Source organism: Fulmarus glacialis, unplaced genomic scaffold (genome assembly GCF_000690835.1).
Source record: "Fulmarus glacialis isolate BGI_N327 unplaced genomic scaffold, ASM69083v1 scaffold15817, whole genome shotgun sequence".
Taxonomy (NCBI): domain Eukaryota; kingdom Metazoa; phylum Chordata; class Aves; order Procellariiformes; family Procellariidae; genus Fulmarus; species Fulmarus glacialis.
In genome coordinates this window covers 4,339-20,118 of record NW_009221400.1, presented here as the reverse complement: position 1 = coordinate 20,118, position 15,780 = coordinate 4,339, and the positions used below count along the sequence as shown (strand labels likewise).

The 15,780-nt window shown below is 46.3% G+C and overlaps 1 protein-coding gene across 1 annotated transcript in view; it reads right to left on the bottom strand.

Annotated features, from left to right (window-relative positions):
• FLVCR2 (feline leukemia virus subgroup C cellular receptor family, member 2) overlaps positions 1-15,780 on the bottom strand; it is a gene marked incomplete at its 5' end in the record, with an annotated part of 32,287 nt that overhangs the window by 12,176 nt on the left and 4,331 nt on the right. The window contains 4 exons of the mRNA XM_009581106.1: positions 1,899-1,905; positions 3,755-3,780; positions 4,660-4,835; positions 6,075-6,216. Of these exons, the coding sequence (XP_009579401.1) occupies positions 1,899-1,905; positions 3,755-3,780; positions 4,660-4,835; positions 6,075-6,216 (351 nt within the window). The remainder of the gene's footprint in view (positions 1-1,898; positions 1,906-3,754; positions 3,781-4,659; positions 4,836-6,074; positions 6,217-15,780) is intronic.

The window sequence follows — 15,780 nt, the reverse complement described above, 5'->3', positions numbered from 1 at the left end:
AAAGGTGGGTAGTGAAAGGGTAGAAACACAGAGAGAGATCTTTGGGAGCAGCGATCCATAACAAGGTTGCCACGTCTCAGAAGAGCCAGTCAGACTGGCTAGACACAGGTTACTGAAAGAAATACACACCAAGGACATCCAGATCTCAGCATGCAGGAAGAGACACCCTGAAGTTTCAGGATGGTTCTTACCTTAGCAGCTAGAGGAAGGTCTGTGCACATTTCTGGTACTGAAAGGTCTTGCAAGTCCTTCATAGGGTCTCAACCCTCCCTCACAGCCAGATCCATCTTTAGCATTGGAGTTTTCTCCTCCCCCCAGCCAAGGCAAAATACTAGAAAAGCACCTGCCTCCGCACCACACCTTTAACAAGGACCTGGGATTCAATTAACACTAGTGCCATTGACCTGTGTGGTTTCCTCCCAGAGAAGAGCCTGATAGCACTCTCCCTGCTGAGAGCCAGTAAAAAACATCCTCTCCAAGCCAAGAAACACCAGAAGGCAAGTAGGAGCAGAGACGATAGTAAAGCACAGACAGCACTTCCCCCAGGCACCTGGTGTGTGTTTCTGCATGGGAAAAGTCTTGCATTTTAAAAGATATCACTGAAGCCTGAGAAAAAAAACCAACTGTGAAAGTAATTGTCTTTCTGAAAGGGAAGTTAGATTAACTGTTACAGGCATCAGCCACCTGGTGAAGGTTTCTCAGTATCACCCAAGGTGAGAATGGAAACTGTTGGGGTGATACTGGTCAAGCCCCATTCAGACACTCTGCTCCAGCTTACAGGCAACTCTGGTTGAGTTAAATGCCTTCTCAAAGGGCACAAAAAATAAGAGCTTTGCTTATAGTAGACAAGAACATCCACCTGGGCACCGGACCAGCAGTACTGCAACGGCTACACTCTCACCTTGGGTGATACTGAGAAACCTTCCCCAGGTGGATGAGGTCTGTAACAGTCAGCACAACTTTCTTCTCAGAAAGTCATTTACATTTGCAGTTAGTTTCCCTTCAAGGCTTCAGTGATCCTGGTGGGGGGAGGGATGGGGACACAGATTTCACCACTGCAGCTCACACATCTATAGGCTCCATAAGGAGGCATGGGTTTAAAAACTCTGGCACAGATGTCTGAAATCCTGACAGAACAGATACATATCAGGTTCCCACTTCCTACTTTTCCTCTTTCACCCTCAGCTAAAAGCAGAAACATCGCAATACGTGATACCGAAGTGCAGTCTAGCACGCAGAGCTTTGACAAAGGGAACAAAACCCTGAGCTCCCTTAACCCTGAAGTCCTCAGAGATCCTGTGCCTAGCCCACTCCTCCACTGGGATACTGGATACCCGCTGCCTTACACAGCTCATGAAACACTCTGAGGAGCCACAAGATTGGCAGCTGGAGGGGACATCACGCTTCCTTCACACGCCGTCTCTGACAACGTTAAGCAGAGCTCACTCCACAGCTTCATGGCACAGAGAACAGATGAAGAATCTTATCCAATGATCCCAAATAAGCCAATTGCCTGTTACAACGCTCCCTGCTCCAAAAGCATGTGTCAGAAGGTTACAGGAGAGGCTAGTAAGCTGAGTGGCGTGCTCTTTAGGCAGGAGGAATCCACCCAATCCTCTCCAAGAGTTACTCAGAAAGGCTGGAAACTCCAGCAGGGCCAGCAGCCAGAGAGGGGGGAGAACAATTGGAGATCCCAAAGCAAGGAGGCACCCTCCAGCCTTGAAAGCTGGCTCTTCGCAACACCTGGCTATGGCAAAACAGCCCATAAAAGCCTAATTTGGCTTCATCCTATCTCCACCTCTGGAGCACCCTGCTCACTAGGAGACACAACAAACCGCAGTGCCAGGACATGAGAGTGTGGTAGATCAGTACCGTCCCTCTACCCACTACTGCTTCACTTCAAAGCTGGACATAAACATAGACCAGTCATTTGTGTACCTCTACTCGCCCAGCCAAGAGGACAGCAGCCTTGTGGGGACAGCCAGATGCTGCTCTGGTAGCTGACGCTCTCAGTACGCCAGCTTCACAGCAGCTCTGCGATGCATGCAATTTCCAAGAGACAGAAGGGCCCCTGCTCCCAAGCTGGGCAGAAAGCGATGCAGAGTTGGCAGCAACACTTGGCACCAGAGTCAGGCAAAATATTCTAAGAATCAAGACAATGTGCTGAATTTGCATTTGCGAGGGCTGGCAAAAGTTGTAGGCATTTTGCATGTCACAGTTGCTCAGTGAAGTTTCTCCATGAATTGCAGCTGTTTGAATGCCCATAAAACAGGCAAGGGTTGTTTCCAGCGGGGCAGTGCCCATTTGCCCATGCAGATGAGGAAAACCAGAACTAGTAGCAGGGAGCAGGACATCTGAAAGTCCAGCCCCATCTGATTCATTAGCTAGTTACCATGGTTTGCTTGTAATGTTCTGTAGAAGAACATTTTTGAGACTTCACAGTGTCTCCTCTATTTTACAGAGGCCAGAAACGGGAAGTTTATTGCCTATGGCTCCAAAAGAAGCCCTTATTAAGCCTCAGACTTCTATAGCTAAGCAGCCTATTGCCTACAGGCCAGACTATTGGTCTCCCTCTTCTTCACCCTCCAGGACAATGGTTCCTTATGCAGATCTCACTGCCCTGCCTCCTCCTCACTGCCTCATCACCTTTCCAAATGCTGATTCTTTGGGGTTGTCTCATCACTTCCACTTTACCAGCCTTTCCCACCCTTTTGCTGCCTCCCAGTAGCAACATGCAGTTGCTCTCCGGTGCAGAGCCCAACTCAATAAACTCAGAGTTTCTTAATGCTCACTCCATATTATGCCCCAGCTTTACGGAAGCAACAACAGCAGCCTTTGCGAAAAGGCTGTCTGAGGGTTTTCCTGAAAAACAGTTCACTAGCACTAACATAGCCGCAGTGCCACCAATGTTTCCAGCATTGCAAGTCTTACCACAGGAAAGGAGTTGGCAGCTGCTGGTAATATCCAAGACCTTAGAGGTCTACAGACCTGTTCTGATCTGGCATCATGTGAGGGCCCCCATTCTTTCTACAGCCAAGAGAGATGAACAAGCAGCAGGTATCCCCCTCTCTCCCCTGACACACACTATGCTAATACAAAAGCTAAGAGAGGCTGTAGATATCTTTATGTTAGCTAGGGACGATGACTCAGTTACACTCATGTGGCTGCAGATGTCTTAAATCTTGGCCAACATAACTTTTGACTTGAGTAGGAAAAACTGTCCCCATTTTAAAGCCAGACTAGTTAAAAAAAAAAAAAAAGTTTCACTGCATAGTTCCCTCTCTGAGCAAGTCACCATCTCAAATCAAGCTGGAGACTGACATGAGGCTGACACAGAGAGGAACAGAGTAAACGCACAGACCAGCAGGAAGAGAGACTGAATTATGAGCCACTGAACAGCCTTTCCACGTGTCCTGTCACGATGTTTGTGACTGCCAGAAGGGAATTATCCCAGGGAGGTCAGATTCTAAACATGCTCTTCATACTGAGAGCCCTTCTCTCTCCTCTAGGACTTGTTTACACCTATTAGAACACATGCTTTCCCCTTTCTTTTCCCAGAAGGGTAAGTGCAAACTGAGCAGATGACATAATCCAACTTTTAGACACAGTCTGCCTGACAGTTTTTTCTATCTCTGCTTTCTGAGGACATGTACTATGGAAAAAAAAAAAAAAAAAGAAAACCACAGCAACTGCAATGCAAACCAGCAGAGCTTAAGGGCGATCTGAGTGGGGCATTTCTAGAAGACTGCTGCACTGAGAAGGGAGAAGAGATTTCAACAACTCAAAAGACCATTAGCACCCTCAGCAGGTATAAAGCCACCATCTCACTCTCTCTAACCTGGCTAACTCATCCACCAGGTCCTTTAGGCACAAGTGCTGGCAGAACGGCAGAGCTTCCAGCACTATTTAACTTTCCCTCTTGAGGAGCTTCCACAGCAAGCTGGTAGGAAGTGAGGACAGAACCCCCTGCAGACTAGCTGGCTACAGTATATCCTACTATGCAGCCAGGCATAGAGCACAATGGCCTTTATGCTAAAGAGAAAAATAATTTTCCATATGACAAGTCAGCATCAGGAACAGATTCCACACTGCCCTCAGAGAAACAGACCAAGACTGCTGAAGAGAAGCAAGCAGCAAACCCAGTGTGCAAGGACAGATGGCAAAAGAAGATGTTCTCCAATCCTTCCTTCCATTTGCTTCATAGGGACTGCCAAAGAAGCTGACGCAGTCTGCACATCTGCATGCTCCACATGACCTCCACTGGGATGCCTGGCAGCCATACCCTTGCCTTGGGAAATGACTTTCAGTCAGTGCTGTGACTTGCACTCAGACACAACTCCATATATTTCTTAGGTAAGCACTTAGATTAGTTCATTGCAAGTAACTGACTGACTAGAAAAAAAGACAAGATAAGGAAATCCCCTGAACAGAAAACAGTCAAAGACTGGGAGAACAGTAGTGGGGGCATGTCCTCTGTGTGCTTGCCTTGCTTTTGTTCTTCCCTAGGCATTTGCTTGTAACCACTGCTGGAGATTACTGGGCTAGAAGAACTCCCGGTCTGTGGCAGCACAGCTATCCTCATGCTCCCCTAAAACAACTCAGGCCAGTTACTTCCCCGGCAGAGCACAGAGAGGGAGGGAGAAGCTAAGCATGTCTAGCAGTGATAACTGCGCAGAAGAAAGGCCAGACCTTACCATAAGTGACCATAAGCAGCAAAAAGTTGGCATTGCGGAGCAAGCGGAGGATTGATTGCACGTAGGAATACTCCTCTGTCGGTCTTGACTGGATCAAGGCCTGAGCTCGGCTCGGAGGGTGCGGGGGCTTCTCCTTGAAGACTGAAACCAGACACAAAGTACACCTGTTTGTAACAGTGCAATCAGGGAGCCTGAGCACACACTGTGAGTAGAGCCATTTGAGGGACAGCAGAGGGGCTAGTAAAACCAAGCGTACAAAACACACCATCGTCCTTAAGCTTTGATCTCCATGCATGAAGTTAGCGAGGAACAGGAGAGAATAGGGTCTCTCCAACAATAACTCCTGCCACTGGGGAAACACCTTGTCTTCAATTAGCTTTTTGTGTACGCAGTATCTGGCAGCAACAAAAGAGTTGTCAGGACTAGTAATGCCTTTGACTCCAGGAGGATGGCCAGCCAGCTGTAAAAGTGTTGCGTGGAGTTACAAATGCAAAAGTGGAATGGGAAAAGCCAGCTAGCAAAGGTGGCCTGGTGCCCTTCAGTGCCCAGTGCCTAGGGAGCAATGACCTACGCCAGGTTTTATTTCAGGCCTAGCACTTCTTAGGCTGGCCAAGCCATCTGCTGTCCCTAACTAGCATTAAAGTAGCATCTAAATATCCCAGTTGCAGGCGATACTGCTGTACCAGGTGCTAGACAGCCATTTTTGTACCTTGTCTATTCCCTGCCCAAGATTCTTTAAAATCTACATCTGATTCAGCCACCAGGCAACATGAACAAGCTGCCAAGAAAAGTCTATAAAAAAAAAATTATATGGAGTTCAGCAGACAAGCTCTGCTCTCCAGTGAGCTTGCCAATCTTTCATACTAAAGATCTGGCTTCCACTTTACATGTTAAGCAAGTGAATTGCACCTTTGGTGTCCTGCTACTGCCCTTAATGCTTCCTTCTCTCCACTCATAACCGGTTACCTTTTTTTCTTCTTGGAACAGCTTGTTCCTCTGATGCCATATAACCTGCCTCTTCCTTCCTACCCTTAAGAGGCAGTCAGGTCCAAGACATAACCCAAGGCCCAGCACTCTGTTTGCAAGCAAGATGAACCTTGGAAGATTTCTGTTGGCTTTTAAAGGACTTACTCATGCCAGGGTTTTATTATGCAGGCAATCAAAGGATGAAATGAACAATTTGGCAGGCTCACTCACAACCTCTTGTAGTCCCTTCTACATGTGCTGTTCACCAAGGGCTTGATGACCCTGTCAGCTGCATGCTAGGACACATCCCCAGATGACCTCCCCGGCCCATTTCCTAGCACACAGGCCCCTCACACACACAGGCTGATCTTCTCAGTCCCACCTGGTTTCATGTGCACGCTCCCACCTCCTTACCTATGACAACCAGGATGAATAGGGCTGTTGCCACGCCTGCAGTCATGAAGAACATGATGCTGATGTGGTAGGCCAGCTTCTCCACATCCTCCACATTGGGAACCAGAACTGGAGGGACCAGAAAGCCTACAGCGATGCCGAGCTGAGCAGGAGAGAGAGGGGACACACAGAGGTGTGACATGGAACCACAATACTGCCACCACCCCACAGCTCAGCCCCCTGATGCCCAGTAAGGGCTCAAATGAGCCTAATCCAATTTCACAACCAAGGTGAAAATCTTCTTTATCACCCAACAATTAAAAGATAAAAGCCAGCTACCCATTGCAATTAGGCCATAAGAGAGGTCCCCCCACTGCACTCACAACTGTCAGGATATTCAAGGCAAGGTTTTGAAATAGGATTGAGCAGAATGAATACCTGCCTCCATTCAAGTGGAGGTCTTGCTTCCCCTGTCCTCCCCCACGCATGTATGTTCCTGTCCACACACACATCCCACTCCTTATCTTGCACCTGCTCTGGTGCTGGCCTGATCACCAGGTAATCCAATCTTGCTCATTAAAAATAGCAGAAAACAAGACCATCAAAACCCACCACAATTCTTTGCTGGGTTAATGAGTTGAACCAATTTATTTTCCAGCCAGACAAGCGCAAGGGCCGAGACAAAAACCTGCCCACTTCTAATGAGAGAGATATTAATCTGGCTCAGCCACTTTATGACACTGTTTCCTAATGAGCCCCCTCCCAAGACACGGCTCACCCCATGACCACTAGGAGAACCTAGAAAAACATCAAGGTTGAGAGCGAAGGAATTGCTGACGACACGTACCCTAAACATCGAGGTTGCGTGATGGGGATTGGCAATTGCCCCTGGATAAAATGCTTGGCTTTAGAGCTGCAAGAAGAAACCCCTGCAGCTCTGGCCTCTACTGCACCAAGAGCCCCACATATCCAGCTGAGGAGCTCCTGCAGTGGCAGCACACACTTCAGTGTCGCTATTTCTCCAGGACAGCGACAAGGAGCTGTAGCAGCACAGGCTTTGCCACACTGATAAGTGGGACTGACAGTGGCACAGACCTTCAGTGCCACCCTCAAATGGGAGAGAGAAGAAATAGCTGCTTTGGTGCTTAGGAGCACACTCTGCTTTTCATAAAGTGGGAGCCAAAGTGCACTCAGCACATTCATGAGTACTCTAAACACAAGAGGAGCCTACAAAAGCCACTTTTCCCCCACCTTGTGTTTCACTGTTTGTGGCTGCATTTCAATCACCGTTTGGTTCCCAAGCACTGTGTATTTACCTGTTCCCCCGACCATTCCCAGCACTTGCAGCCCTCTCAGACATCAGAAAAAAAGCCATGCTCAAGCTCAGCTCTTGCTTGCTCTCAAGGCTCTGCACGCTCACCCATTTGGGTCAAAAGCAATTTTTTTTTTAGCAACACCCTCACTTTTGCTATTTCCTGATTTAAGCCTATGTCTGCTGTTGTGGACAGCGATAAGGCACACACAAGAGCCTCCAATAGATGGAAGGACTGAGAAAGCACCCAAGAAAAAGAGATGCCAGGTGGCCATGCAGCCATTCTCATACTTCCTTGAAACAGAGATTTCCAATCTCTTTTGGAGGCTGTACCATTTGCCTGGAGACAGGAAAGCGCTAACAGTACCAGAACAGTGCTAACTGAACCAATACAGACTAGCAGCATAAAAAAAATCCCACCCACAGTGGTTATTCATGCTACACCAGTACAGCCTCTATAGAGCCACTGCCCTCATCACACTACGAGAGGAGGTAGGAGTATGCAGAATATGGAAATGAGGATATAGCCAAATTAAGCCTATTGCATTATAGGAATTTCCTATAGGAAATTTCCTATAGGAAACATTTCCTTATAGGAAATTTCCTTATAGGAAACATGAGATTAATAGGAATCAATTAGCACCACCATGACGCGTTGTCTCAGGATAATGGACTGGAGAGGATACTGTTTATGCCTCACTGACCACTGAACAGCAGCAAGACAGCACCACTAGCCAATTGCTGCCCTACAGAAGGATTCTGCAGTGCTCAATGTCTTCATAGTGCCTGGAAAGGGTCTATTACTCTACAGGTATGGAAAGCAAGGACCAAGAAAGGCAAGGACTGTGCTCCACATCCAAGCATGTCAGCATACAGAGCAGAACGACCCAGGAGTCCTGTAACTCAGGCACGAGCTCAGACATGTTGCCTGGGCTGCCTTCTAGCAAAAACTCCTTGTGCTTTCTGCATGCTTTCTCTGTCATATCTCCATGTTTCTGGGATGCCGATGGACTCATTTTGGAAGACCCACTCACTGGCCAGGATCAAGATCACAGGACAAATACATTTCAGGTGCCATATCTAGTAGTTGGGATAAAAATCAGCTTGTGCCGTCCAGCCCCAGAAAACTCTCCACAAACTCCCTCCTCCTCCATCTAGCTGGTGGATTTTTGAGACAGGAAGAATGCTTGTGTTTCAAACAGAGCTATCTGCTAGACTCAGACACCCTATTTAGCTCACAAACAAGTAACATTCAACCATGTCTGGCCAAACTTCTCCTGTGTCAAACAGTGCCCTCCACTGGGACCTGGAATAGCCTGGGTCAGGATCAGCAACAGGCATCTGTGCCGAGTTCCCACAGAGAGCCAGTGGGAAGAGTCACCAAGAGATTACAAATGTGCCCCACCGCTTCAGGGCACTGTCAGGAATGAGAACATTAGGGGGTTGGTTAAATGGACTGAAGACAGACACAGGTTGTGCTGTCCCTGATGGCAAGTCAAGGACTGAAAGCGCTTAGGAGGAAACTTAAGAGACCATTGGGAAGGTTAAACCTTTCTAACACCCACACAGCACAGGCAGCCTCTGACACAGGACTAAACTTGCCAGAGCTCAACTTTGTTCAGACATGGCCTATCCCCAGCCTCTCGTCACAGTGAGTCAAGTCTACTCTCCTGCTCTGCACTGCCTGCTGACTCCTGAGACTCACTGACTACCAGCGAGCACAACTATCAGCTGGCTTAGAGGCTTCCAGCTCTGATCTTCATTAAATTGCACTCCTCAACCTTCTCTGCACAAGGGAAGCAAACCTGCAGCTGCACAGAAAAGGCAACTGCACCAAACACAGATGCTCACAGAGATCACTTCTAGAGGGCAGAAGCCTGTTTGTCTCTGCAGCACATTTATTTTGCCTTGCTTCTGGCCAAAGTGCAGGCCTGTGCCTCCGGCATGCTTGCTCAGCCCAGGACACAGCCACATCGGGCTTCACTCCTATTTCCTTAGCATTCCCAAAGGTTCAAGCTTCGAGGAGAACTCTCAACATTGCTCCTTTCCATTCAAGGGAAGAGTCCTACTAGCTCTTACGTATCAGGTCTCACTTGTGCCCCTCCACCCTTTACCAAATAAGATCTATAAACACTATCCCAGAAATTGCTCCTTTGTCTTATCACCATTTCATTCTTGGAAAAACTGGGCTGGATTCCTGTGCTAGGTGCTTCTTGGCTTCCTGCTCTCTGCAATCACATGCTAGTCCCATGAGCTGCTGAACTGCAGCATAACAAGAACAGGAAAGGAGGAGAGATCCATGCTTTATTCTGACCTCTGACATAAGTTCCTCCAGGACCACAGTCAAGATTCACCCTTTTCAGGTCTCCCTCTAGCTTCTCCTTCCTGAAAAAGGATCGATCTGATGTACCTAGCAGAGAGAATATTGAGAATCTGTTTTGCAAATTGTTCAGAAATCCTTTACCTGGGAAGTCCTATAGTCATCGCTTACCCAAGGGGACACAGACTTACTCAGCTTTCTTGGACACTGCTGTTATCTTTTCAGAAGACCTGAACAATTTTTCTAACCATAAATGGATGTTTTGTCCTCTCTTCCCTTCCCAAAAAAGGAACCACTCTTATCCACTAGGAGTTTGTTAAACCTTTGAGAAGGACTAGGTGGTAGAAGGGGAAAAAAAAATCCCAACGATTGCAATAGCAATAGGTGCTACTTTTATATTTCAGAGCAACTGATGTTATTAATCCTGTGAAGATGAAGCCCCTTGACTTGACTAAAGCTGAAGATTTCCTGGAGGATATTCACAGACCCTGGGTTATTCATACCATTTTTAGCAATGAAGACAAGCTCTCATAAAACATGATGAGTATTATACAGCACAAGCTTTATCTTTCACAAGCAGATTTTTAGCCTGGTTCTCAGCAGGCCAGTGCCCACATCACCATCAGCCCAACAGACAATATTGTAACCATTTAACCAGAAAATTTAAAGATGCCTTAACAAGGGAAAAATAACTTTTCTCCCTTCTCCACACTTCTCACGTCAGGGCTGGGAAAATAAAGCAATGTAAAAACAAGGTTGGTTCTGCAACAGTCTGTGCTACCCTCCTTACAGAGACCATCAGTCATTAGGGTTCATAGTGCAGTCCCTCTCACCAGCATACAAATTAGCATCTCCAACCTTTGTACAGGCAGAAAGGTCTCCAAGACCTATATAGATAGGCTGTAGTTCCCAAAATTCGGCACATCATTCAGCATCCCCACACCCAAAACACGCAACACTGTCCTGATCTCCGAGAACCTCTCCTCAAGAACCAGGCTGCTGGCACTTTATTTTAAGAAGGCTTTGGGGTAATTTTTAAATAGATTACCAGGGAAGTCAACAACTACAGCAGAGTGCACTGTTCAGATGACTTATTCTTCAGAGGCTGATAAAGGATAGAAGGAATGTATTTCCTACCTGAATTTCGTCAAGGACCAGTCCCAACAACAACAACATCATATTCAAGATTCAAGCATACACAAGAACAGGCAACAAAACCAAATGCAAGTGGCTAATAAGATGGTATAAATGTATCCAAAGTCTTGAAATGGAAAACGGAATGTCTATTTAAGTTTAGCTGTTTGTATACTAAGAGTCTGCTGAAGAAAGATAATCAGTGCGGTATCAGCATAAAAATCATAAATGAATGATCGATGGAGGAGTGGGTCCTTAAAGAAGACTCAGAGTCAACAGGAATACAAAAGCCCTATAAAATTCCATAAGTAAGCACAAATATTGACAGAGGAGACCACCAAACCCAGAAGGTCAATTAAAGTGTTAAAAGACAGAAAGAGAGAGATGCTGCAAAGGCAGAAAAAATACAACAGTGAGATATTTCGACAATGCCCTTGCAGGCTAAATAAGCGTCATGACAGGGATGATGCAGAGACTGCATTTTTGGATTCCATAAATACTCTTTTCTGAGGAGAACCTATAAGAGGCAGCACAATTTGTGATTTAGACCTAAAGCAGCACAGTGTGACCACGATCAATATTACAGAATGGTTCTGCACTGCACTCAGATTCAGTTTCCTTGCAGCAGCAACAAAAAAAACACCCTCCAAAGCTCTATGGCAATATTTAACTCGCAAGAGGGAGCTGCCTAAAAGGAAAGAAGCTTGTTAAAAGGAAATTAAAAAGAAAAGACAAAGAAATGAAATGCTTACAAGTGGCATTAAGACTGTGTAAAGACACTGCATCAGAGGCTCAGTGTAAGCCTACAGAATATTAGCAAAAGATTTTAGAACAGAATAAAGGAATCACAGTTAAGTAAAAAAAGAAAAAACAAAAAAACACCCCACACCAGAAAAACAAACCACTCCCCCAACTCAAAAACTGGACATTATTCCTTCAAGCAAAGAAAAAAAAGACAGCAAGCTGGACCAAGCTACAGCAAAACCATAGGTAGGCCAAAAAAGGCTGCGGAACAACTTTACAAATCAAGTCAAAACTCTTCAAACACAGCAAAATCAGGAAGCCTGATCAAGACTGTAGGGCCAAAAGATGATCACTGTGGAAGGAGAACATTCGAGAAAGAGGGAGAACTAGAAGAAGTCTTGCACCAGCACTCACAACATGATATTTATGAGAGGTTTCCACATCAACAGAACCTCTTCACATGGCAAAAATCTGAAGCGCTATCAGTGGAAGATCTTAATCAATTTCTTTCAACTAATTTCTTCTACAAGGTGTCAGGACCAGATGGTATTCACCCAGGAGTTCAAAAGAACAAGTCAAAAGAAAACCCGCACTACTCACACACAAACACACCAAACTGCTAACTCGACTCTGTTACCAAATACGCAAATCAGGAGTGGAGGAAGGGAAAAGTGAGGTGAATTTTTAAGAGGCCTGACACAGGCAGGAGTCCCAGGAAACCCCAGGGCCAGCAGCCCACTGGTTTGGCCAAATGGGCAGAAACTGTAGCAATCAAAAGATTGAAGTTTACATGTTGATAAACACCAATACAACAGGCTTTTCAGACACTATCATTTCAACACAATCTCAGCAAGTTCCCAAGCCAAGACTTCAGAGAGTTAGGAGGATACACTCCTTTTTTACTGTCCTTCCCTTAGCACCTACCAGTGACTGGCCTGGGGCTACCTGACAAATTTGGCCTGACCTAGGCCAGATGCTCCTCTGTTCTGATGCATTGTACCTTTCCAAAGGAAAGGCTTTTGGGAAATAAAATAAAATAAAATAAAATCAAGGGCTTCACCTGCTCTCAGCAAAGAGAGCTCATTGCATTTGTCAACACACCAGTGGAGCTACTCTACCTTTCCACTCCCAGAAGAGTGACTTTTAACAGGGCCCACGCTCATTTTGATCTAGGAATCAATCTTTCACACACACCACCCACGCCACCACCACCCCAGATCAACCTGTAGAACAGAAATAGGAGAATCCAATTATCCACTGCAGACCTCTCTTTGAGGGTCGTTTGTGAAACTATCAAATTCAATGTTTTAAAGCATGAATAAAACCAACACTTCACCTGTGCCAAAGACTTCCCTCCTGGCAGCCCTACACTGAGCCACCCACACAGCGCCACTGCCAGAAGCCTTCCAAGGGTCACAGCAGCCCAATTCCCTCCAGGGCCACCCCTCCATTTCTAACAAAGCCTCCACACCACTGTCTCTGAAAGCAAGGGAGCAGGAAAGATTTGTGTAACTGCTGGAGAGATGCAGTACCAGTCTTGAACCATTTATTTAAAATGCACAGCACTACCTCTAATCCTCAACATCCACATCAACCAAGGAACATGGAGATGAGGAATCCTCTAGAAAACCAGAGGGACTACCATGCTTTGGAAGAAAATTACTGATATTTCAATTGTTTTAACAAGTCAGTCCTGCTGTACACACTGATTTACCTGTTTTCTGTCAGATACGTTTAAGCCTGTAGGGCTTCACATTTTCAAGATGATGTTCTCCAGACACAATAGTAGAAATGCTTTTGGGTTTGGGGGGTTTGTTTTGGGTTTTTTTAAATTATACTTGGTTCTAATACAAGTGGCTTCAAATACCGAGAGCTTAAAAACAAATCCTGTGAGATTGCCCAAATGAATGATGAGAACTGACCCGACAATATTATCACCAGGAAAGCCAAGGTTCTCGGTGAAAAGTCAACAAAGCAAGCCTGCACACTGCAACTGTTGTTCTTCTAGAAACCTCCATCTCAGATAATCACCACAACAATAGGTTGTCTCTCCAAAAATCTTACAGACAAAACACACAAGCCAAGTACAGCAACATCCGTGCTGTTCAGTAACAGATGAGACTAGATCAGGATGTCACATAGCAAGATGCAGAACGTAACTGGTAGTGGCAAAAGGACACATCTGACAGGTGGGAGGAGGGGGAAGTCGCACAGTTTGCTGGATCTGAACAATGCGCCCCTTGTTGCAGTAGGAAAGGGGAACAGAAGGGCTCTCCTTCTCACTACATTGCTTTTACGTGTATGAGAGAGGAGAACTTTGAACCAAGCTCAATATATACAGGACCTGTGCCAGATGCCTCTCCAGCAGTTCTGCCAACATAATTAAAAGCATCAGTCCTGGACCTCCATTCACCCAGGGAACCCCTTTGAGGAGGTACCTATTCCAAAGCCCTGGGCAACACAGCCTTTTTCTCTTGTTTGTGTCTCAAAGCTCCCTCCTTTTCTAACTACAGGTGCCTCCCACACTATAACCATGACCTTTCACAGGAGCAGCTAAACTTTCTGACCCTACAATTCACATATCGCAATCTGCAGAGAGCGGACAGCCACCCTCTTCTCACGACCTGTGACTCCTACTGCACATCAGCTTCCCAATCCTTTGCTATCAGCACAGTCCCAGCTGCCTTTCTACACAAAAGGCTACAATAGAATTGAAAATATCCAACTGAAGAGCTGTGTAAAGCAGAAGCTGCCTGTTCCTACCCAGTATACTTTTGTATGGATTGCTGTCCAGAATATGCTTCTTCCACACCTCTGACAGCAAAACTAAAAGAGCCTGTTGAAATCTAGATAGTCAGGAAGTCAACATATGTAAATGTTTGCAAACCACAGCTTAGTCACCTTTCTTGCAGTGTTTTAAGAAGCAGAAAGGACCCGAGTTGTGAAAGGAAAAATTGTAATCCAGGCCTTGTGACGAGATAAGATAGGGCTTAGGCTCTTTTTTACTCTCCCGCTGATGTGGGAGATAATGTATTTTTTCAAACTGCACTTGCACAACCAAAACATTTCTGGAAGCAAAGCAAACTCCCTTCCTCGTCACACTTCTGCTTCTGTGGCATCATCTCATATTGCTTAATATGATGCAATGCCGTATGATGAAGACTACTTCTCCATACAACTCATTCAGGGCCTCTCAGTCTTGAATGCACCTTCCCCCAGTTTACTGGGAAAGAAACGCAACGCAGCAAAACAACAGCAGTAGATAAGAAAGAGTAAAGCAGAAGAGGGGTTTCAGCTCTGACAGCTACCTCAGCTGCTGCTGGAATCCTCAGTCGGGATATAATACTTTGGTCAAGGACCTACTACAGTCACCCAACATAGCCAGCCCCGGGGGATCCTGCAGGGCAAGTGCTGTGGGTGCCATAGGGCAGCCCCTCCCAGCAAAAACACTGCTGTCATTCATTTAACTCCCATGCAACTTCCACAGAACATAACGCAAAAGCCATCTGCTTCTGTGAGGGAGAAGGGGGAGCTGCCTTTGGTGTATGGCTGGAAAGGGAGCACCAGATCAAATGGGTAGGAAGAGTTCATTTCAGGCTCCAGTGTCCATTTATAGAAACTGAGGTATTCCTGGGAAAGCCACGTTGCTATTTGGTCAGCACGCCCTCCCACACTGAGCCATGTCCAGGACCTCGGAGAGCTGGCCACATAGCACTCGTGATCCAAGTGCTCTGATCCACTCTGCCCTTCTTTACAGGGGGAGAAAGGAGCCAGGGCTGGAGAATGTCAACCATTAACTATTGCCACTACCAGCTCCTCTTGGTTTCTTGCTAAAATCTTGTCTATTCTAATAGCTAAAACCTTGGGAGATACAGGGCTAAGCCACAGAGGGATGTGAGGCAGACCACCACCCGCCCCTATTTCTAACAGGGATCAAATCTCATCTGAAGAGATGGGGAGCCTCCAGCAGGGACAGAACAGCCGAAGAGATCTAGAAGTCCACTAGAAGGCAGGAATTCCACAGGACGTGCTCCATTTCCACAACGCTTCTTAGACTTTCAGATGCTGCCTTCCCTGAAGGGCGAAAGGTACAGAACAGAGTTAGCAGTGAGGCATCGAACAGCAGCACACGCTCAGCACAAACAGCACTGCAGGCTCACCAGCATAAAAGCAATGGCCATTCAGATGTTGCAGACCTATGATTTGGCAACAGCCAC